General features: G+C 37.7%; 4 protein-coding genes across 9 annotated transcripts; 1 reads left to right on the top strand and 3 right to left on the bottom strand.

Annotated features, from left to right (window-relative positions):
- Window positions 1–827: 827 nt before the first annotated feature.
- On the bottom strand, window positions 828–4,547 carry LOC149406395 (RING/U-box superfamily protein). The gene is made up of 9 exons (XM_089603766.1): window positions 4,275–4,547; window positions 4,161–4,195; window positions 2,765–3,694; window positions 2,441–2,529; window positions 2,226–2,328; window positions 2,028–2,132; window positions 1,716–1,839; window positions 1,422–1,616; window positions 828–1,145 (listed from the first exon to the last, which is right to left on the bottom strand). The coding sequence occupies exons 1-9, from the start codon at window positions 4,444–4,446 to the stop codon at window positions 997–999; spliced, it is 1,902 nt and encodes a 633-aa protein (XP_089459892.1). The 5' UTR covers window positions 4,447–4,547; the 3' UTR covers window positions 828–996.
- Window positions 4,548–5,237: 690 nt separating this feature from the next.
- On the bottom strand, window positions 5,238–8,583 carry LOC149406394 (Pentatricopeptide repeat (PPR) superfamily protein). The gene is made up of 2 exons (XM_089625566.1): window positions 6,810–8,583; window positions 5,238–6,107 (listed from the first exon to the last, which is right to left on the bottom strand). The coding sequence occupies exons 1-2, from the start codon at window positions 8,558–8,560 to the stop codon at window positions 5,423–5,425; spliced, it is 2,436 nt and encodes an 811-aa protein (XP_089481692.1). The 5' UTR covers window positions 8,561–8,583; the 3' UTR covers window positions 5,238–5,422.
- A 130-nt stretch (window positions 8,584–8,713) lies between these two features.
- Window positions 8,714–16,787, top strand: ABCI11 (non-intrinsic ABC protein 14). 6 transcript variants are annotated; one of them, XR_016294187.1, is made up of 12 exons: window positions 8,730–8,832; window positions 8,911–8,962; window positions 9,067–9,146; window positions 9,229–9,414; window positions 9,827–9,941; window positions 10,038–10,124; window positions 10,226–10,274; window positions 10,416–10,500; window positions 10,833–10,940; window positions 14,845–14,955; window positions 15,033–15,101; window positions 16,289–16,787. XR_016294187.1 is itself a non-coding variant. In XM_089603628.1 (10 exons), the coding sequence occupies exons 1-9, from the start codon at window positions 8,753–8,755 to the stop codon at window positions 10,909–10,911; spliced, it is 813 nt and encodes a 270-aa protein (XP_089459754.1). In that variant the 5' UTR covers window positions 8,730–8,752; the 3' UTR covers window positions 10,912–10,940; window positions 16,289–16,787. The 6 variants fall into 6 exon arrangements, 3 of the variants coding, with proteins under 3 accessions (XP_089459754.1, XP_089459680.1, XP_089459610.1); XR_016294217.1 differs by lacking the exon at window positions 14,845–14,955 and having other exon boundaries at window positions 8,714–8,832; window positions 8,917–8,962; XR_016294185.1 differs by lacking the exon at window positions 14,845–14,955.
- LOC149406393 (regulator of nonsense transcript protein) lies at window positions 11,435–14,080 on the bottom strand. Its single transcript, XM_089603288.1, has 5 exons — window positions 13,952–14,080; window positions 13,799–13,865; window positions 12,527–13,245; window positions 11,933–12,185; window positions 11,435–11,498 (listed from the first exon to the last, which is right to left on the bottom strand). The coding sequence occupies exons 1-5, from the start codon at window positions 13,955–13,957 to the stop codon at window positions 11,479–11,481; spliced, it is 1,065 nt and encodes a 354-aa protein (XP_089459414.1). The 5' UTR covers window positions 13,958–14,080; the 3' UTR covers window positions 11,435–11,478.
- Window positions 16,788–23,816: the final 7,029 nt, after the last annotated feature.

Raw genomic sequence — 23,816 nt, 5'->3', positions numbered from 1 at the left:
ATTGTTATAGAAGATTTTGTTATAAGAAAAGTTGGTCATAAATTATGAAAATTATATATATAAAAAAGTGATAATCGTTCTTAAGCTTTTAGCTTTGTTCATCATCGTCATCATCATCACTACTCAAAGTACCTCATAATAATATAAATATAAAAGACATTGATAAACAAACATTAAAAAAGAAAATAATATATATATATATATATATATATATATATATATATATATACTGTATTTTAGTGAAATATCTGAGTTTAACTTTTGATTTTCAAAAAATATCAAGTTCATCCCTTTTGTTTAATTAAAATGACGAAATTATATATTAACATAAATTACAGTGTCACAAATATTTTTTGTATTGACTTTTTATTGATTTTTCATAGACATTGACTATGATATTTATATGTAAATATCAATTATTTTTATTCATTCACGTCATATATATAATTTATTTAAAAACGAAAAAACAAACAACAATCTCTGAATCATGGAGAACACAGAAAAAAACAATGAGTAAAAGTCGACACTTAAATAGTCATCAAAATTACAGATTTGAACAAAAAATCTAAAATTCAGAGTTGCAATTCGAACACGGAATGAAATCATCTCTTGAGAGATATGAATTTTATTATTTAATTTCGATTTAAAGCTATTTTTTATTTCAAGATTAGGAATTTGGAAATTAAGGTAGTAGTTTGGATTTGATTCGATTTTTCTTATATAAGAGTTAACATCAATGAAATAGAGATTCGTAATACTATTATCCATTTCAAGGTACAATTTTGTCATTTTAGCTAAACAGATAGTATGAACTTGACATTTTTGAAAACCAAAAATTAAACTCGACATTTCACGAAAACACACGATATATATGTATTATTTTCCCAACATAATATTAACAAAGCTGTAATTTAAATTAATCTGATTGATCATCTATCTCGTGAGTCATTTTATTGAGAAAGAAAATAGTCTCAAAGCTCATGGCATGAATCCTAATTAATAGCGCCGACCACCGGAGTTTGAGAGAAGAAGGCGAGTTTGCTTCTTCCCCTTCTTACCCGAATCAATAGCTTTCGTTGCTTCACCCACAACTTTGCTTCTCGATATTACATTCGCAAACGACGCCGTGCCTAAGTTCCCAGAACCTGCACAACCAACGTTTTGTAAGTTACACGTAAATTTTAGGTAAATAGTCAGCGTTTTGATAGAGTTTTTCAGTCAATTTACACGTGTAAATATTTGGTCATGACTATTTACCAAAAACTTACTAAAGATTGGCTAAATGGCAAACCAAAACTGTAAATAAAGCTATATATCTAATGGACCCTATTTATAAACATGTAATTTAAATTATATGTATATTTATTTTATATTTATAATTCAGGATATCATCTCAACAAGCTAAAGCTAAACTAACTGACCCGTTGCTCCTGAAGACTCAATTCTCGTTTGAGTGTCATTCCGAGAGTTAGGGTTGTTTTGGTCATTTTTAAAACTGGGGGAATCGTGCCCCGCGGCAAACCCAAGCCTTGTAACACTCGAGAATAGTTTTCGTTCTCCAACTACCGCAGAAGAGCTTGTCGTCGTTGCTGTGGATGGGTTTGAACTTCCCAAAGCTGAACAAGTTCTTACCACATTAAAGGGCAGAACGAACATATGCGAATTCGCAAACTTGAAAATATATAATTTAACGGATCGAACTGTTTTAGTTTTACCTTCAAAGTCGTCTATGGAGAAAGCAGGGGTTTCACCGTGATATGATTGCTGAAAACCGGGAAGTGTAGGCATTATATTTTGAACATCCATTGCAGCTTCGGCTTTGATTTTCTCTTTTAGCTCCTAGAAAAATGACATGGCGTATGTTAAACGCACCCCTCAAAGCTTAAAATTTATTTAAGTGATTATTTCTTGTGTAGAATAGAAAAGACTAGCAAATTAATGAAGAAAAACATTATTGCATCCTTGATAGCAAAGTTCCGAAAGTTATCGTTTATATAAGTTTGACATGCATTGCTAGCTAAGCATACCTTTCGAGCAGCTTGCTTTCTTTGCTTTTCACGTGTCTTTATTTCGTCCATGAATGGAAGCAAGGCATCGGGAGGTAGCAACTCGCTCAAATCGATTTCACACAGCTGAGAAAAAAGAAATCCATATAACCATTAGACACGAAACTTCTCAAATGGAATATGACTATAAATTCACAAAATGATCCGGCAGATTATTACCTGAAACGATGTAGTTAAAGAAAAATGGCTCAAGTAGCGAAACCGTCTTCTTATGGCTTCTGACTGAGTCACAGCCTCTAACTGGAAAATCTTTCCAGAGATTCTGCAATAATAATATTATCAACGCGTGAAGCAATTACTAAATGTCTCCAAATTTTTGGTTCGAAAAGAAACTTTCCAAAAAGTTACGACCAGAAGGGCTATTTCGGAAAAACCTGTCAGGTAAAAGACCGTGGCTTCCAAAATGATGCAAAAGACACTTCATGTTCAATGGGTGAAGAATGATGTGCTGACCATCAGCTGCCTGAAAAACAGAAAGAGCCAACGAATAAGTAATAGACTTACAAAACTTGCACTATGATCATCTCTTCAACCATGGCACGACTTCACGTGAGATTCTCGTAGGTTTTAGATAACAAGTACTGAAGTTATTTCTTCAAGCCAACTAACAAAAAGTATGCACCCAAGGATTGGAATGCAAAATAAACAAGTGGATATTTATTGGCATCAAAGGACTCGGGCTATAATCATTGAGTCACCTGATAGAAACTGTAGAGCTCATTCTCCTTCGACTCTACACTGCCCTTTGGACTCCCATGAGTACGCTTGATTTCATCGTACGGAGAGGATAGCGATTTATCCTGGCTCTCTAGCGATTCACCAGCATTAGAATCACCAGGAACGGCATTCGAGTATGACATACGGTGCTGATCCCAATACTTCTTCCTTTGTTCCAAATGCTCCATCGCCGCGCACACGTACGGAAGCCTCTCCAAATCGTCGACGAGCCCCGAATCGGCCTTCGCTATCCAACCATCCAGGTCAGCCATCGCTTTCCTCACCGACAGGTCAACGTCCGAAGTAAACGTAAACTTCGAAAACGGGTCGTAAATCTCACCGGCGGCGCGGTTTTCGTTCCTACGGAGCGCGGAGTTCGAGTCCTTCTGCCGGGTCAGAAGCGAGAATTCGAGCCGGTCTCCGATGCCGTAGTGACCGACACTCTCGATGAAGACGGTGTACAGATCCTTGGGCGATATCATGACAAAGCACAGAGGGCACTTTTTCCAGGACTCGCCTTTCTTGTCCTCTTCTCCCATCAGCAAGTAGCGGAGAATGCAAGGGAAACAGAAGATGTGGCCACACGAGGTGATCTGGGCACAGAGAGGGGGTTCGAGACAAACAGGGCATATCACGGCCGAGGGAGATGAGTATCTGAGACATATGATCTGGTCCCACTGCAACATCTTGTCCGGGTCCAAGGATTCGGGTCCATGGTTCGCCGAGTCCAACACCACGAACTTGTAGTTGGCCTGAAGAAAGAGGTCTTTGTTGTACGGCCTGAGCTTTCGGTGGTGCCTCGGAGCAGGACTCGGGCGACCTCTTCCGGGCTGGTGAGGCCTCTGAATTGGATCGTAATGGAAGTTCAGGAGATGGTTTCCACTCGTAACTTGGCCTCTTTTTTTCCTCACCTGTTCCGATCATCAAGTAAGTTGAGTCGATTCATATCATATAATAATCACCGTTCAAGCAAACTAATTTAAATTTAATTGCTTCAATTAGTACTACTATAAAGACGCACTTTGACCTACTAACAGGGAATAGTTGGAAACTTTGAAACTAATTCATATTTCCTGGCTTAGGTCTCATTACACTTAGACTTGCCTAGTGAAAAAGAGAATTTTAAAACTAATCTATATTTCATAGCTACTACCTCATTAGATTCAATTAGTACTAAAAACGCAATCGGACCTACTAACTAGCAACAATTGGAAAATTTGAAACTAATTATATTTCATTGCTTAGGTCTCATTACAATATAAGCACTATCAAACGCAATCTTCAACATTGCTTTTATACTTACTTAGACTAACTACCTAGCAAACAAATAGGACCTTAAAACCATTGAACTGTAAGACATGAGTGAAAATCACTCACCTGTTGGGAATGTGGTTCAGCTGAAACCAATGTGGCTGCAAAAAAAAATAAAAATAAAAAAATAAAAATTTAAGCACCAAAAAAGTCTCAAAAATCGAGAAATTGCGAGTATACCAGAGTTATTGGGCGTGTCATGGTCGGAATCGGAGATATGAAGAGACTGGAATTGAGACGGAGAGATGGAACTCTCATGTCCATGTCCATATTGGGAATTAGGGTTTACAGTCGGAGAAGAAGACGAAGAAGGCGGATTCAGTCGTTGGGCTTCGATGGGAGATATGGACATCAAAATTTGTGGATGAATTCACGGCGAATCGAATCAACTCCCAAAACAGAACCACAACCTTTACTTTCACGATTCTTCACAATCCCAACAAAAAAAAAAAAAAAAAAGAGTTTAATAAGAGCTTCTATTGCTACTACTGCACCGCCTCTTCACACGCTCGCTTCTACCTCCCGCACGAGCCTGGATTTTTATATTATTATTATTATATTTAAATTTCTAAAGGATACAGATTCTACCGTATCTATTATCTAAGATACACAAGCAAAGCAAATAAATACTAATTGTAATTTTCTTTGTATCGATTTTTTATTATTTATTTTTAAAGAAGCCTCGACTTGAATTTAATTATCAAACAATTTATCCTTATAAAAAACTCCATTAAGTAAATAGTTATCTTTACAGTTTCACGTTACTATATAATCAACGTTTCGTAAATTTTAAATAATAAATAGTCATGTCCATATATTTACACATGTAAAAACTTGATGTAAATACTCACCTTTTTTTATTTCAATGTAAGAACAAATTAGGAATATCACGTCATCTTTATGGCTATTTAGCTAATATTTACGAAACATTGATTTTATAGCAATTTGTTAATTACTTAATTTTTTTTAGGAAGTGCTTTATAAATAGTCAATGATACAAGATAAGATATTTATAAATATGGGGTTGGACAAATATAAGTATCTATTTCTAGAACCACACAAACACATCCCAGAAATTACTTAATTTTGTTGTATAAAAAAATATTAAACAATTATTAAAAAATCATTAGACATTAATACCCGACCTCACTCATGAAATCTATGAACTGGACGTTAAATCTCATAAATATTCCCCCATCTTATTTTCTACCTCTCGCTGTTCCCTCTCTATCCCAAGAATTTGATTCTATGTACTTAATACAAATGACTTGGAACACAAGTAACTATATACACAAGGAATCCTCAATTTTTAATTTATTTGCACATCATCACCAGTAATCTCCGCAAGAGCAGAGACCTCCCTTAAAATGATGGAACCTAGACGAGTCTCGGACGGTGATATCTCTCGCGACGATATCCGAGATGAGCTTGATCGCGGAATGGCAATCCGTACAAGCCCTCAGATTCTTCATCACCACGATCGGCGTCCCCGGCGGCGTCGAAACGATCGCGAACGCGATCGCCAGCCGTTCGCTGTGGTACCTCAGAGACTCCGCCCTCGACCCCTCGTCCTCATCGTGTAGGGTGCACCCCGCCGTATCAGCCCTGTACCCCCGCCTCTCCATCTCCGCCCCGAGCCGCCCGAGCTCGCGCTCGATCTCGCCCATCCGAGGGTGCGTCCGATCGTTCGACGCGAACACGTGGACCCCGCCGCCGCGGCCGATCTCGACCCAGCTCAGGGCCGCCGCTTTGCGGGCCCCTCGCTCCCTCATCGCCCTCTTCGCCTCCCTCGCGCCCTCCCAATCCCCTGCGGCCGCGTGTATGTTGGACATCGCCACGTAGGCCGACCCGTCTCTCAGCTCCGGGATCGCGAAGAGCCGCTCCGCCGCCCTCTCCGCCACCGTCCGATTCTTGTGGATGCGACACGCGTTCAGCACCGACGACCACACGATCTCGTCCGCCTCGAACGGCATCTCCACTATCAAACGCTCCGCCTCTTCAAACCTCCCGTTCCTACGCATAAACATCCGAATGCCGATTAACTTCCAACCTTTTAACATTAAATTTTCGGTTAAGGTCAACTAAGAGCTTGGTTTTTTTCTAAATAAAAATGGATTTCTTTTTCAAGAAATTCGGATAATAAAGTTGATAATCGCAGCTTCTATGAATGAAATAAATGTCTATTTTCTCTCCTCATAAATTCTTAAGAAAAAAAAATGCAACATAATCTAGACCGAATATCTCGACGAGATTCTTCTTTTGACACTGATAAAGACCTTCTTCTGAGTTCTGATACAAAGTACATTTTATAGTAACGGTGGTTAATGAAAAAAAAATCAAGTATAAAAGAAAAAACAATTAATTGAGTAACTAAGCTACTAAAATTTGGAGGTTAGCTGAATAGCTAATTTTTAGTAAATTTTAAGCAAATAATCATTATGCTAATGTGGCATTGTTTGGACATTTTTACAATTTCATTTATGCCTTTGGAGTCTAATGATTTTTTACAATTATTAACGAATATTTATAATTATTAATATCTTTTCGGTTTCGTTAATAAAATCCCGTGACTACTTACTTAAAATCTACGCTATGACAAAACATAAATTTTCATACGACTATACACATATATAGACCCTCAAATTGAACTTGTACATACTCAGCCCCTTCATTTTTTTTTGGGTTGAAAGCCATAAATTTTGGAGTTATGTTTACCTGCACAGGACGTCGATCATGGCCGCGTAGTGCTCTCTCTTCGGGACGATATTGTAAATCGATGTCATCGATTCGAAGTACTGTTTCCCCTTCTCGACGAGGCCGCAGTGGCTGCTGGCGGTCAGGACGGCGAGGAAGCTGACCGAGTCCGGTTCGAGGCCCGACCGCACCATCTCCTGAAACGACCCGAAAGCTCCCTCGGAGTCCCCGTTCTGGGCGTACGCCGCGACCATCGCGTTCCACGTCACCGCGTTCTTCACCGGAACCTCCCCGAAAGTCCGAGCCGCGTCGGAGACGGACCCGCACTTCGCGTACATGTCCACGAGGGCGCTCCCGCAGAAGACGTTGGACCCGAGGCCCGACGGGACGAGAGCCGAGTGGAACTGCCTCCCGAGCCGGGCCGACGCCAGGCTGGCGGCGGCTCTGAGCGCGGTCGCGAACGTGGCTTGGTCGGGGCTCGACCCGTGTCTCCGCATCTCGTTGAAAGTCGACGCGGCTTCTTCGTGGAGCCCGTTCCGCGTGAGCCCCGAGATGAGAGCGGTCCACGAGACCGTGCTTTTGTTGGTTAATCCCGAAAACGCCCTCGCGGCCTCCTCGAACTTGCCGCATTTCGCGTACATGTCGACGAGGGCGTTCCCGACCGGAGTCTCCGCTGAACTCAGGACGAGGGTTCGAGAGTGAATCTGGCGGCCCATCTCCGCGTTCGAAGCCGACCCGGCCAGGCTCAGCATCGTCGCGTACGGAAACTGGGTTCGGTCGAAGCTAGTGAGCTCTAGATCTCGGAAGATTTTCGTCGCTTCTTTGAGCTCTCCTTCCCAGGCGTGGCCAGAGATCACTATGTTGTAGGAGACGCAGTCCAGCTCCGGCATCTCGTCGAAGTGCCGCCTCGCTCCGGCGACGCGGTCGTGCTTCGAGTAGAAATCCAGCAACGCGTTTCCGACGAAGACGTTTCGGAGGAAACCGGTCTTCGTCGCCGAGGCGTGAACTTGCTCCCCGAACGCCACGTCGTAGAGGCCGATCCCGGCGGAGAGGATCGCCGCGAAGGTGAAATCCGAGGGGTTACAACCAGAGCGTTGCATATCCAGGAAGAGTTTCGCTGCTTCTCCGTTGAATCCGTACTTCGAGTACCCCGAGATCAACGCGTTGAACGTGACAGGGTCTCTCTGGGGCATTTCGTCGAACACCTGGCGAGCGAATTCAAGGCGGCGCGTTTTGGAGTAGGAGTCGATCAAGGAATTGCAGACGGTGAGAGCGGAATCGCATCCCGATTTGATGACGTGGCCGTGGAGCTGAAGGATCTCTCCGGCGGCGGAGTCAAGGTCAGGGCACGCCGACAAGAGAGACGTGAAGGTCACGTGATCCGCTCGTGTCCCGAAGCTTTGCATTTCGACGAAGAGGCTGAAAGCTCGGCTGAACTCGCGGCGGTGAGCGTAGGCGGTGATGAGGATGGTCCACGATACGGCCGTGCGCTCCGTCATGCCGTCGAACACGTGTCTCGCGAGGAGGATGTTTCCCTGCTTCGCGTAGCTGGAGATCATGAGGTTTTTCGTCACCATGTTCTTGTGTGGCATTTCGTCGAACAGCTTGCGCGCGTGAGGCAAGTCGCCTCGTCGTACGGCTTCCAGGGCCTTGAAGTTTGACCGACACGTGTCGGGATTGAACCCCGTCTTCACGAGACGCGCGTCAACGGAAGATTGGAGAGCGGCGAGCTTATGAACCACGTTCGCTCTCCGAGGGGTCATCGTATTCATAGACTGTCCATTCAGATTCAGTTCAGTCGAGCCCGCGAAAGTTGTATTCGGTTTGCTTAGAGAGAGGTTTTAGTATTTTCAATTTTTCATAGAAAAAGAAAAGTTAACAAGACGACATGTCGTTTTTATGTTAAGTCAAATACATTTTTCTCTCCATCGTTTTGTCAAAGCTCAGCAAAGCAACGCCTAGCAATGGCGACCATCGTTTCCGGTTCCTCATTCCTCATTCCTTGGAGACCGATAAAACCGCTACGGCCAAAAGCCATCCCAAGGCAAGCTGGCGTTTCCATGAGTTTCATTCACATCTCTCTATCTCTGTCTCTATTGGTGTTTGAATTCGAATTTTGTAGTTTCAGAAAATACCAGGCTTCAACAGCCAAATGCGACTATTCTTGCTTCGAAGTAAGTTTCACTGGTAGATTCTTAGAGTATAGCCTTATCTGATGTTAAATCGTTTGCCTCCATGTAGAAATTTTCAATTGTTGAATCTCTTTGCTGATAATAAGGTCAGGGATTTGAGCTATCGGCCACCGGGGACACAGCTCAGTCTCCTAAACTCAGTGAGCTTTTCACTTCGCGAGAAAAAGTACGTTTTGCGTTTTGCTTCTTCATTTCAGAGGAGAGCTTCTCTGTTTGATTAACCATTTTTTTATGCTTTGCCGTCGCAGCTTCGGGTTGATTTTTGGGCGGAGTGGCAGCGGAAAAACCACACTGTTGCAGATTCTCGCTGGGTTAAGTGAACCAACTTCGGGATCGATTTGCATCCAGAGATATCGTGACGATGGAAGCCCGAGCTGCGTTCCCGAACCTTTACGCTCCGAAAGAGTCGGCATTGTCTTTCAGTTTCCAGAGAGGTACTAAAATCACAATTTTTTATTTTTTATTTATTTTTTATTTTATAGTTTTGCCTCACATGAATTGGAACTGTTAGCGTTTAAGATACAATTGGCGATGATTAGATCTTATGTTGATGCTTTGATCGTCTCGTCGCTTGAACAACACTCTTTCTGGTTCTTTGTATTCCATCATTGCTTTTCTTTGGGAATCCATGTAGAATTTCCTTAGGGTTGTTCTATCTATAGGAAACTTTTGAATACTGAATTGTTTTCACTGAATCAGCCAGCTGACATGCACTGAATTTACCAAATCATCATTTGACTTAAGTATTCTGATTCTGGATTTTTGTGTACATGTTGCTCAAAAGTTATAACAAGCGTAGCTTGTTTGGCTGTGTAATATTACTAATAACATGTGTTTTCAAGCTAGGTATTTTGTTGCCGATAATGTGCTTGATGAAGTCACATTTGGGTGGCCAAGGCAAAAAAGTGATCCACAGTTGAAGGAGCAACTTGCTTTGAGACTGCAACAAGCAATTAACTGGGTAAATATACTCTATCTAGTATCACCTATTACTTTTTGCACCTCTTAGGATAATAAATTTCATAGTTCTTAAATTTCTGTGTGAATCCAAGTACAGGTAGGTTTGAATGGAATTCAATTGGATAAAGATCCTCAATCTCTTAGTGGAGGTTACAAGCGTCGTCTCGCATTGGCCATTCAATTGGTAAGGACATCTCTACAAAAAAAGCTCGTAAATTTTTCCACACATGAGAATGCTTTCAATCAAATTGAGTAATGTATTTGTCATTTTGGATTATCTTTCAGGTACAAATGCCAGATTTGTTGATACTGGATGAACCTCTTGCTGGTCTTGGTATGAATTTTTTTAATAATTATTTTCCTAGACGAGTCGCATCCTTAGCACTACCAACTGTTGCTTCTGATTCAGGATTAATTTTTCGTATCCAGTTCAACATTTTTGTGTCATAAATTTTTGTTGTTGCTTTGATTACAGATTGGAAAGCACGTGCAGATGTAGTGAAGCTTCTAAAGCATCTGAAGAAAAAACTGACTATCCTTGTTGTCAGCCACGACCTTAAGTCAGTCCTTACACCCTATCTAGTCGTATCAAGCTCTTTCTATTGCTCGCTCATTAGTTTATTGCTGCTGCTACTGAATTAGCTTTTGATTACTGATTGGTGAGATGAGTTTTCAGAAATCGATAAAGTAAATAATAAATTGTATTTCATTAGCACAATGGTTGATTTTCCTAGTCATTCAATACGCTCGTGCTCTGTCGATTCCAGTGTAAACCTTGCGAATGCTCCATAACTTTCTATTTCCTATTTTCTTTTTTCTTTTTTGCATCATAAAGAAATGTCGATCGATCTATTTAGGTTTCTGCTGATAAAGTGTCTGTTGTGATTTACAGAGAATTAGCTGCTTTAGTCGATCGATCATGGGCCATGGAAATGGGCGGGTTTCTTAAGGAGGAGACTTTACCAGTTTAATTTCAGAACTGTCATGAGATTTGACCCAGGTGCGATTAGTACTTTGTGTATACGAATTTCTGAATCCATTTTGAAGTTGAAAGTAAAATATATTGACAGGAAGTGATAAAATCATATATTTCATGATTACTTCTTATGTCCAACGATTTTCAACGATGTATTAGTATTATCTAGTACTTGAAATGGATTCTGGCACTTTAGATTTTATTTTAGGTACCTAAAATGTTGTAGATCTATCATGTCAGCTGTTTTGGATTGCCTGTTTCTTTGTTTTTGAACCTTGCTGTAGAGAATTGATGTTCCAAAATTCGAGCATGCTATTATTAGACTATGGATGAATCAATAATCGAGAGAAAATGTGCTGATAAGTCCTTTATAGAGGATACTTAAAAACCTTGCATAACTTAAGATCACACCGAAAATACAACATCAGAATATCTGTTTTAAAGATTCTGTTTGATTCATGATCACCAAAATCCCTCACAACAATAACACAATATGATGATAACATGGAACACAATATTAACAAGGAGTAAGATCGAGCTCCATCGCTTTCAGGTTCTGTCGCTAGAGCTCTAGCACCAAATCTACAAATGCAATGGTAGACACAAGTTTAGTTTGTTAAGTCAAAATAATATCATGCTCCTCTTTCATCTTTGTAAATGAATCCTTAAATAATTTTTAATTAGGATAAGTTAACATTTATAATAGTTTTTTTTTATTAATTAAAAAAAGAATTTTTTTATTAATTAAAAAAAAGAACCAAGTAATTGTTTAGTAGTCCTAATAAAATATTAATCTTAAGATTTCTCTACAATCGTTTTATTAGTTTATTGAGTTCTTGGACACAAAAGTATTACGTTTGGCTAATAATCTAGTCATATCATAGTTAGCTTAGTAAATTCTCCCATATAAACTAGTTATTGATTTGATGGGCAATGAATTAGTTGTTGGTTAAATATCCATGACGTGACTTCAACGTAATTAACATTTTTGTAAGAAAGTGTAAAGTATTACTTACAGTCTTCATCGATTTTGATCCAATGCTCCCCATGTCCTTTAAGATTGTTGCGGTTCATGTTTCCAAGTTGAAGCGGATTCATTTTGTTCCCGCAATTCTGGATTCCGTCCATTGACGTGGACCCTTTCGGGACCCTTTTGATATCTCCACCTTCTTTGGGTGTGTTCTTAGCCATGCATTTCTTGACCCCATCGGATTCTCTTTCTCCCATAGAAGGCTCGGGATGGATTTTTCTGCGAAACATACGCAAGACCTGTATGCCAGGTACTAAGAGTAAATTCTTGAACGGGGAGATTTCATTTAGTTTTTCTAGTGTATGGAAAGACAACATATATACTTTCACTAATAGTAATCGTCAGGGAAAATAGTTCGCTCGTATGAAGCCTAGGGAAGCACCAGGTAATTTACTAGTGTTTCCTTCTAAAAATTGTAGGGTTCGGGGGGTGGACCAGTAATACAAAATAAAAGAATACAAAAAAGGGGATCAAGCTTAGATATTTTCAGGTTTGTGTCGGGATTTTGCCATAAAATAATAGGTGGTTTGAAAATAGGAATGTGATCATCAGGAGCGCATATTTAGTCAGTGAGGTTTACCTTATGGAGTTTCTTCTTGTTCGAAACTGGATCGGTTGTGCTACGGAGTTCTTTCCGCTCTGAAATGTAACACCGTTTGGCATCAGAAGCAGCTTGGAGTGAGCTCTTTGAGGAAGGACAAACCTTTTTCATGATTGCTTTCACGAAACGCATAGCTGACTTATGTTTGTTCGTGTTTTCAACTGCTACTTCTGTATCATGAAACAGCTCTCCAAGTGATGCCTTCTCTTCGTTCTTTGCTTCTGGGAGGTCAATTGAAGACCCCAATAGGTATCCTTGGAGTGGACAAACCAGATTCTTCCAATAATCTTCATCTTCAGCTTTCGCCATTACTTTTCCACCAAGGCTGATGATGCTAACATCGCTGTTCCTTGCTGACGATTCCTCAAACCCTTCTTCTTTGCCCTCAGCCTCAAGGAACTTCTCTAGCTCGTAATTGATGAGTTTCAACTCATTCTCTGTCACCTTTATCATTCCGTCGGTGATGTTCGCCAGCGGCGTAGCAAATGTTGGTGTTGCTGGTTCGTTGATGCTTGCATCTGAACCAAGAGTTCCGATGGTGAGAAACCCATGAAAGAGTTCAGAGATTGCATCAGAAGCTTCGTTGTCTCTGCTTGCTTCGGATTCAGAAAATCCCTTGAGGGATCCAAAGCTTGGCTTTCTGTAGGGCTCTTGGTCATCAAGAGAAGCTTGCGCTGAAAACCGAATGCAAGAGCTCCCTGTGGATAGTTCATTAAAGAATAAGAGATGAGTCAAGAAAATTTGGTGCTAGAACCTATTCTCACGTATGAGAAGAACACAATCATTGCTAGTTCATGAGGTCCTGATATGGAAAAGGATGATTAAACTAACTTATTGGTTGCACCAAAGTCGATCCACGGTTTTAACTGTGGGTTGTGTTAAACTATTTTCCTAGTACAGCTATTATGACCTCTTCTTTGTTTGTGGAGTTTTTTTTTATTTTTTTATTTTTTTATTTTTGAAGAAGAAGAAGAAGAAGAAGAACTTTGTTTGTAGAGTTGTGATGAGTTGGAAACCTATTTCCTAAAAGAAGTGTATAGGTCTAACCACATTAGGCAACCATGTTCTCCTTGATTTTAGGTGAAACATGTTTTTACTTTTTTGCTTTAGGGTGGTCTGCAAAAGGTCGACTGATTATAGCGGTAGAATCTCGTTGTTAGTGGATAGATTTGGGTCGGGCTTTTTTTTTTTTTTTTTTTTGCATGCAAACACATGCATAATTACTTAAGATAAGGGCGGTAGAAGGAATACCAATATTCAGATCCTTGAAAGGCTTTATGTTATTATGCCGAAATCTGTCGTGTATCCACTCCAGCATCTGAAATCATGGAACACATATATTAATTGACAGGATTGGAAACTATTGTTTCAATGTTGTAAGTCTCATAAAGAGTCTGGACTCACCTTCATTTTGATCTCTTTGGCTGCTATCGGTTGCTTAAGTTGGCAAAAATATTAATGAAACCAGGGGTGGTTTTATATGTGCGATTGAAGTCGCATTGTTAAAGGAGAAGTTGGAATTGCTAAAAGGATGACGATCTTCTCTTGGTGGCTATTGGTGAGTTGTAAGTCACTGGTCGCTGAAAGGATCTTAGATATTGCAAGAAGAGAAAAACATTTAGAAAGATACAAGATTGTGGTTGGCTGTTCTTTTCGATATCAAATCACGTAAACATAAGTAAGTGGTTTAAAGACCCACTAGTTGTTCTCATGAATATTACGCGTATACTTGCATGCTTGGAGTAGGTGACTCAGGTATGTTTCTAACTAATAACTTCCATCATGATGTGCATGTATAATGATTTATCAAATGATAGACACACTACACGTGGATACAAAATGTCTCACACCTGATAAAAATTTGAGCAGCAAGTTGCATATAAGTGCTTGAATTCCTCAGGGACAGACATTAACAGTAAGAAATAATGTAGGGACTTAGCCGGTTTCGTATCCCTGTTTAGTTTCTATCAGAAATGATTACAAGAGTGACAGCATATCACATTATCCTATGTCCTCAGTTATTGTTGCGTGTCGAGGTTCCCAAGTTGGTCAATTTTTTTTGTATATTTTTATTTGATGCATTTTACAGTTTAAGGACTCTGAATATCAAGTACGTGTCTTAGAAAGTTATGGTAGGGAATGGTTTTAGTAGGGTAAGATCACTTATCAAAAACATCTTTATCAGGTTCACTAGCTCCCACTTTGCTTCTGTGAAATATCCTAATCTTTGCGCTAGTGTTACAAGTGTAACTTAACCCTCAATCACATTCCATAATGATTTTGATGTCATTGTGCAGATTACGTTTCTCTTCAATGCGCTTTTTGTATGCTTAAGCTGACAACAACCCTTAGAATGGCATAACATATGTCACTAGATCATCTTAGCTAATCCGGAACTTGAAACTAGCGTAAACCTCTTTTTGAGCGTCTATGCTCTTAATATTTTTCTAAAAACCGTTACGTGATTCAATATTTTTCCATGCAGGAAATATCTCAAGTGCTTCTAGCGTATGCTTTGCTTTTTTTTTTGCCTCCCAGCTTCATGATACACAAGGTACTATTTTTATGCAATTTCTGTTTCTACAGTCTAGTAGCTCCAAAAGCTACATTTTGCAGTTGCTTTTGAATGGATCGGATAGGGAGAGACACGTAGGTAGTCTGATTTTTTGTGCAATAATACCCCACACGCATAGAAATGAATGATAACGGACGAATATGCTTTATAAGCTTTGGGACAAAACTCACTTGAAGCCATTTTCCTATTCCCAATAGACCCCCCATTTTTTCTCTCCTTTTCCCCTAGTGGGATTGTTGCTGTCTCTCTTCTCCCAGATAACTAAAAAAGGCCATGCACGGATGGTGAATAATGTGTCAGTCGGTCTTAGGTAGAGTAAAAGTACAGTACCTATGCACAGTCAGTGCTGTCTAAATTCATCCCCTGATTTTCCTTATGTATTTGTTTGTGTATATTAACACCAAGTTGAGAGACCCGCGTCTCGACTCCACTTGTTGGTTGGTTTATGTTTTCTCTTCTTCTTTCCTTTCCTTTTATAACTTGTAAAGGAGAGTAAAAGGGTATTAGGAAAATATAGATGAGCTTTCAGAGACGAATGAAGACCACTATAATTTAAGGAGATATAGTTTGGTGAGAGACATGCCTTCCCTAATCTGTCAAATTGATAAAAATAAAAAATAAAAATAAAAAAAATAGTGAAACTGGTTTGGGTGTTTATTTAGGCACTAAAAAACAAGCAGCTAAATTACATTAAGAAAGTAGACACTTTTTGAAGTTTATACCCAAAAACTCTAATCAGAATTTCATCCTTGGGAATATGATTGTGGATAGTTTAGGGCAGTGTCAGTCAAACTGTCTGTCACCTTCGATCGATCGATCCCCGAGGAATCCATTATCGGATGGTGGCAATTGTCATTTCCACATGGCTCTCAACCCGTGTGGCTTCTCGTCACGTTTCTATTGTCCTAATATACCAAGGAAATTTCCTGATTTCATTATTCTTTTTCCATTCCTATTTTTTGAGAAGCTGATTTCATTATTATTTGGAGTGCCATGATGAGACATTGCACGTCCTAATCTTCGTCTGTATAGTGATTGTTGTCGCCGTTGATTTACACACTAAGCTTCATTATTGTTATCTTTTGATATGCATTATGCTACATTATTGTTATGAATTTAGATATGATTTAAAACTAATAGCAAACCCTGGTGTGTATCTAATGCAGGATTGTGCTTCCTTTTGATAGCTTGTGGGACAGTGTCCTCTCATAACTCAGTACACCCTAATCCTAACTCTATTATTCAGCATTATTATGGTCATAAAATATACTTCTAGCAGTGTAATCCAAAAATGAGTATGTCAGCTTAGAATTTCAATTTTTTTTTTTTTTTTTTTGTGTTTTCTATTTTGGTGAATCATAAAGGAACTCTGAAAAAAAAAGGTGACCTCCGAGTATAGTATGATTGTCATGTGGACTCCTCTGATTTACCTGAAAAGAGAGAGGCTGTAATTTTTGAAAGACGCGAAAACAGTTAACATTATTGTACAACTCTATTATTATTTATGAATTAGTTTCTGATTCAAAAAAAAAAAAAAAAAAAAAAAAAAAAAAAAAAACTACTATTACTGCTTTATGTCCGAAGTTACTTGGATGGATTTTAGGGACTGAACCAAAGAGATTAGATTCCATTCACCTCTATCCATAAAAAAATAAAAAATAAAAAATAAAAAATCACTACTCGCCCATTATGGGGTTTTTATGGGGCACAAAGAATCCTAGTAGGTCATATTAAGTTTACTCTTTTTAAAAGTTATGTAAATAAGTCTATAATGATTGAAATCAGGACGGAACGTCGGCAAGGGTTTTGTGTATAATGTATAATTCAAATTTTCGAAAGAAAAAAAAATATCACTGGCTCCATTAAAATAAAAACCTTCATAAATTCGTCATTTACATAAAAGCGTTCACCAGCCAAACCTGAAGACTTCTCTCAGACAATTATTTAGTAACAAAAAAAAATATGGTCAATTTATATAATCATATTTACACTTTCACATTGCTATATAATTAATATTCATAAATATTAGATAAACGACAACGTCCATGCATTTACACGCGTAAAATGACGTAAATATCCTACTATTTTATATAATGAAATGGAAAACCAAGAATGTCACATCATGTTTGTGGTCATTTATCTAGCATTTACGAAAATATAGTTATATAGCAATGTGAAAGTGTAAATATGCATATTTACCTAATTATTTGAAAATATATTGTAATATGAGCGAAGTGTTTTTCTTTTCTTCCAGAAAATTAGAAAATAAAATAAAAATTATTTGTGATAATGCTATTGTAAAGCTACCAAGAATAATGTATTTAAAAGTTTTAAGACGAAAATATCTTTTATAAATTAAATACTGTTTTGGGCTCTATTTTTATTACGTTTATCATTTACTTTTTTTTATATAACGAAAATGATTGTTTAATGTTTGAAAAATTGCTGCACTTAAAAAAATATTTAAAATATTTACTATTTTTAGATATCTTGCCCTTTTTTGAAAACGGTATTCCTGTCACTTTTCCGAAATTATTGTGAATGGGTTGGGCTCTTTTTGGGCCTGCCAGCTTTGAGAAGAAAGCCCATTTCGATTGATTGCCTTATCATCATTTCATCATAATCAGCTTCAAGTTTCAAACATTTTGAATTGACTCTGATCACTTCTCGTCCCAAGACACACCCACTCCTTAAAGAATTGTTCCGAGACCTAAAACGAAACGAAACGGTCAGATGATAAAACACGTGGCACCATTCTCGTGACACTAATAATACAGAACCATAATAATATCTGGCCTAGTACTACTAAAAGCCCATACATATACATATCTTATATATTCCCTCCATTATGAATGGTAACAGAATGTTATAGTGTTGCGGACAAAGAAGCTCAATCATCAGAATCAGATGATCCCATTTACTCTCATCCGATATGCCTTCCTCTCCAAGTTAGGGTTTTCCTTACAATGGTTTCCTTTTGTGTTGTCAAACAATATTTACGTACTATATATCTAGCTATTGCTAATTAACCATAAATTATCATGACTAATGTTTCTTTTTACAACTCCTCACGGAAACACGTGGCGACAATTAAATTTATGTACACACGTCACAGTTTGTATTCAAAATAAGGATCATTATGGACGAGGCTAGTACTAATCTCACTCATTAATTCCTTTGCTTTATATAATGTATCTGGTAGATGGAAATTAAATAATGACGAACATGATAAGTGATGGTAGTTACAGACAATATTAAAAGCAAACAAAAAAAAAATGTTCTCCTATGGCTATGCTAATTCTCTAGGGCATTCCTTAATCAAAACACCTATTAATATAATAACAAAAGGCAAACCTTAATTAGTTTAATTTATCATCAAGATTCGATTTATCCCTTACTTTTATATATGTACGAAATGTGATCGGTATGGACAAAATTCCGGTAAACACCATGAAATAATCATTAATTAAGGCCGTATTTCTTGTAATCGTAGCCAGGCGATCGATAAGGCTTTGTTATATTTGTGATGGGAAAAAAAAAAAAAAAAAAAAAGCAGTAAATTATATAGAGGCACTCAGGTTGTTCCTCTCAGCCATTCTAACGCTCAAATCAGTGTGCACATCGATAGTGTTTGTGTAAGGATAAGATCTCGAATCGTAGAGATATTTTATATGTAATAGAGAGAGGTGATCTGGAGAGAGATTTTATATGCAACAGATAGATAAAATGGCTCAAATTTCTTTTGCCATTTTACATTCTTCTTTAGGCGATCATGGTGGTTATATATGAACACATTTCTTTTGCCACTTGAATCCAATATTGGTGTGGCATGTGTACTCCAATAATATGTGATATACATGTGGCTGCTTTTCTATAATTTTACACTTTCATTTTCAATTTTCTTTCTTTTCCAATAGTGTGTGTGTGTGTGTGTGTGTGTGTGTGTGTGTGTGTGTGTGTGTGTGTGTGTGTTTACACTTCATTTCATTACTTTTCAATTTTCTACAAAATTGATATAATTATCAATTCTTTGGAAACAATTTAATTAATTAGTCATCAACCGGTTGTAATGATGGTGATAGGAGACCAATAATTTTGAAATTTTAAAATACAATGTTTATGATTTGAAGGCTTCTCATAAATCAAGTATTAGTTTTAATCATTATTAAATTTAAACCTAGATCATATATATTGGAGTCACAGACTAAAAGAAAATAAATAATAGCATTAATTTCACTAAAATTAATTAAATTTACCGTTATTATTTTTTTAAGCGGCGTAATAGAGAATTTAAAGAGTATTGAAATGTTGCAACTTTATTTGATTTCTTGAGTATATCTTAGCTGCGAATATTATTTAATAAATTTTGGTGAAAATATTTGCCTTATAATAAAATAAGTGGCGAATGTTTTAATGTTGCACCATTGATTTACAACATTAATGTTATACAACGCATCGGGTCTCAGCTTTAGAAAATCTCTAGCCATATTATAACTATTTATATAAAATTTACAAAATGTTAATTATCTATAAAATCTCTAAATTTCAGTGACTTAATTACTCAATTAATTATATATAAGGGTCTAATGTCTATCTAGCCATATGAAATATTAAAAAATTTCAATGAGTCAATGTTTCGTTAATTTTTTGTAAATAGCCACGTGAATCAGTAAAATTCGTTTGGAAGAGAATCTTATGCACTCAAAGGTTCTGTCGTTCCTATCGCTTCACTATTAATGGTTAGGTCTAAATTCTAGAATCAATGGAGTCCTTCTATTTACATTATCAAAATAATAAAAATCTCAAAGAAAATTTCTAATAAATATATGTAAATAACATTAGTTACGTCATATTTTTGGTTATATACCAAATATTTTAACTATTTACGAAAAAATTATAAAATGTTAGCTAAAACGCAAACGCTTATTTGACTTATATCGTTAAATTTCTGTATATATAATGTTAGTGATTCTGGGGTTAGCAATTCAGTTTATACAAATAAAAGATAGAATATAAATCTGAAGTGATGTTATTGTTTATAACTTTATATTGAGTTCAATGCTTAAAAAAAAGTGAATAAATAATTTAAGTGGTGTGGGAGGATATCACAAATTAGAATCTCCACGTCAATGTGAAAGTGAAATGAAGATGCAAAGAAGTTCGTCTATAATGAAGCAATTCATACATGACTGAGACGTGACATTCATGCGATTGCTTGCCATACACACTCACAAAAATAATATGACATATCAATCGCTCGATGGGGCAAATAACAGTGCGATAATTACGTAAAAAAAAAAAAAAAAAAAAAAAAAAGTCTTTCAGTTTTCATTTTCACTGTCGATTGTAAAGCCTGATCGATGATAACATTGATCAGTTAACTTAACCTACAGCCAACTTTACAAAGTCATTAATTATAAATCGTGAATGTAAATCCTAACGAAGAATTGGAGAGAAAAAAACACAAATAGTTTAAAATAATAATAAGATTAATTTACAAAAATCCCCCCTAAACTTTAGGTCGAGTCACAAACAACCCCCTCAATTTCAATTTTCTACAAAATCAATGTCTGAATTCTCGTTTTGTTGCAGCGTTGCCCCTTCCGTCAATTTTTATCTCACTCCGTCAAAAGTATGCTGACGTGAAAGTCACATGTGACTTAAAATAGCAATTATCAAAATACCCTCACTTATTATTATTATTATTATTATTATTATTATTATTATTATTATTATTATTATTATTATTTATTTTAATAAATTAAAAATTTTACAGAAAAAGAAAAATCTATCTATCACTCTCTCGATGCCATTTCTTCTTCTTCTTCTTCTTCATTGTTTTTAGTGTTCTGTGCAATACCAATCCCGATCGACGAGGGTCAAAAAATACTTCCCGTCCAAACAAACTTCGACTTGATTCGTTCTTTTCCCTTGAACATCGGGTTCAGAAGAATGTTACCCAAAACTTTCGATCCCGCACTCTAGCGCTCTGACGGTGACTTTGTGAGCGATGTTCCTGTCGGACCTATCTCTGGCGAGGTACACGTGGACCTTCTCGGAGTCCTTCCCGCTTTTGAGCGAGGGACGTGAAATGACCCGGGCGGCGAAGCCGTCCTCGTAGATCACGCTGTTGGTCGATTATGACAGAGACGACCTCGGGCCCCACAGGTTTATGGAGGTCCGCCACAGTGGCTCGGTGGTCCTTCGAGGAGACTCTTTTTTTGTTTAATATTGGGGCCTCCTTAACTCTTTCTCTCTCTCTGGTTTTTCTGTAGATTGTATCTCACATATGCTTGGTTTTCAAACAATTTATAGAACGAAAAAAAAAAATCGACTATGAATCTATCTTGATGGTGTGATTATGTTCAAATTCAGCGACAAAGAAAAAGGAAAAAAACAGTGCTCCGTGAAGAGGGCTTTAGAAGAGTAAAGCCCTGCTCGGAATCGGTGTACCTCTCGAGCTCGAGCTCTAAAGCAGAGACGGCCATGGAAATGGCCATGAGAGAGTTGGAGATAAACCCGTCCAGAATCAGTAAGGCGAAATAGGAGAGGCTGAGCTGTCGCTTCCGAAGAGAGAGAGCTTGAGTCTCCACCGTGGAAATGGGTCTCTGGTTTGGGACCGAAGCTGGTGGGAACAAAATGGGTTTATGTGTGTATTGATTTGTTAGTGTATGTGTCAGGAGAGAGAGAGAGAGAGAGAGAGAGAGAGAGAGAGAGAGAGAGAGAGAGAGAGAGAGAAAGAGAAACCAAGCTCGACTCTGCCTATGCATCTGAGGAATGAAGTCCTTTGGATAATTTTCGAAGACGAGCTTCTTCGCAGAAGTCCGAGGTGGCATCGGGTCATGTGAGAACTCCGGCCTCATGTAAATATAGGCACCATTTTATGAATAGTAATTTTTTTTACTGGGTTTTGTCAACAATATTCTCAATTTTCTTTCATCTGATATCTCTGGCATTCTTTTGGTTGGTTTGAGCCTTGTCTAAAAGGATATTATTGTGGTAAACGTTTGACCTTAGCAATTGATAAGATTTTGGGTGTGGGGTGATTGTAATTATCAGTGGATAGTTGTCTTTAATAGAAGAGAATGATCAGAAAAGGCTTTGAACAATCAGGTTGAGATTGTGTTAGGAGAGCCATGGGTCTATCGAATTACTTGGAGCTCCCAAATATCCAAATCTAAATTCTGTAAATCATTATGTATTTAAAAATAAACTCATCAAGTTACTTGGATTGAGTATGAAGTTGCTTTTCTCTGAACATGTCAAATATTCAACTCTGCAGATCGATCTGTTAGAAGAAATGCTTCTTCAATGGATTTGTTAGTGTATGTGTCAGGAGAGAGAGAGAGAGAGAGAGAGAGAGAGAGAGAGTTAATTTATATAAAAAAATTAAAAATTAATTCAATATACTACAAAATACTATTCTACCCTTAATTGAGGTAATATGTGACTAAAACGTGCGTATCTCATGGATGATAACTGCTAAATTTTGACGGAATGGGCAAAAATCAAGAAAAATGATAGTTCAGAGTATTTTTTGTTGAAAATCAAAGTTGATGGTGCACATTGTTAATCGACCAAGAGTTCAGAGTGTATTCTTGATAAATAAAGGTGAAAGACAAGGATGTCTCATTATGAGATTTGACATGGTGATGAGGACAATATCTTATCAAAAGCAGTGAGGCATTGGATCGGTTAGAGATTCTGGCTTTATTGTAATTTGAAACTCTCTGATTGGAGCGTGTGGCTCTATTTATTGTGTGGTACAGGAAGTAGGAACTACCATTGCTATTTTTAAACAATATAATATTTTATTCTATAATCGTTTTTTTTTTAATCTGATTGATCCTTTTTTTTAGAAGAGAATTTTGATTGATCTTAACAGTCATGTCCACCATCTAAGAGAGAGAGTAAGAGCCTAGAAGAACCACAAAATTCTCGCCGGAATCGGAGTCCCGAGCTCGCCGGAAAACCACAACAATGGCTGGAGGTAAACCGATCCTTTTCGCTTCCGCTTTAACGTGTTCATGTTGCTAGAACACCTTTAGTATGTGTAAAAATATCTTACATTTGGTATCAGAGCCCCACATAACCTCTACCTTGTTTTTGAAATTTTCCATATTCTTGTGTGTTTATGTTTTGCGTTTTTTAACGTCGAAATGTTAATATTATTATGGAAATCTTTGAGAAAATTGTTTTGTGATTCTTTTGGCTTTTGAATCACTCAATTTGGTGTTGAAATGAGTGAAAACGAGTCGGATCTTTAAACGGGTCACAACCGGGTCGTAATAACCCATCTAGAGGTTGAAGACGATGAAAAACGACATGTAGTTTAAAATTTGGCGTCGTTTTTGTCGTTTCGAATTTTTGGTCGTTTTTCTTCCGTCATGTCGTTTTGTTCAAGCTGTCATTTTTCTTTTCAGCATGTCTTGGGCTGATTCTTTAATGGGCCTGATCTTATTCATTTGGCTCATTTACAAAAGCCTATTTATTAGATCTGACCTCCGACGTTATTGCCATTAATATGCATACATTATATTATTGTCTATACAAGGACAATGCATATATTTAGTCATGTGTTGTTATTTTATTTTATTCTTATATGAGTCAGAAGAATAAGCAATGATGATTGAATTACATTTGCATTGTTAAATATTCGTGCCTATTTATTTATTGTGTATATATTTGGGTGAT

This window comes from Urtica dioica, chromosome 1 (genome assembly GCF_054948205.1).
Source record: "Urtica dioica subsp. dioica isolate 48M chromosome 1, U.dioica_male_clone48M_v1_H2, whole genome shotgun sequence".
Taxonomy (NCBI): Eukaryota; Viridiplantae; Streptophyta; class Magnoliopsida; order Rosales; family Urticaceae; genus Urtica; species Urtica dioica.
This window is presented reverse-complemented; position numbering and strand designations above follow the sequence as displayed.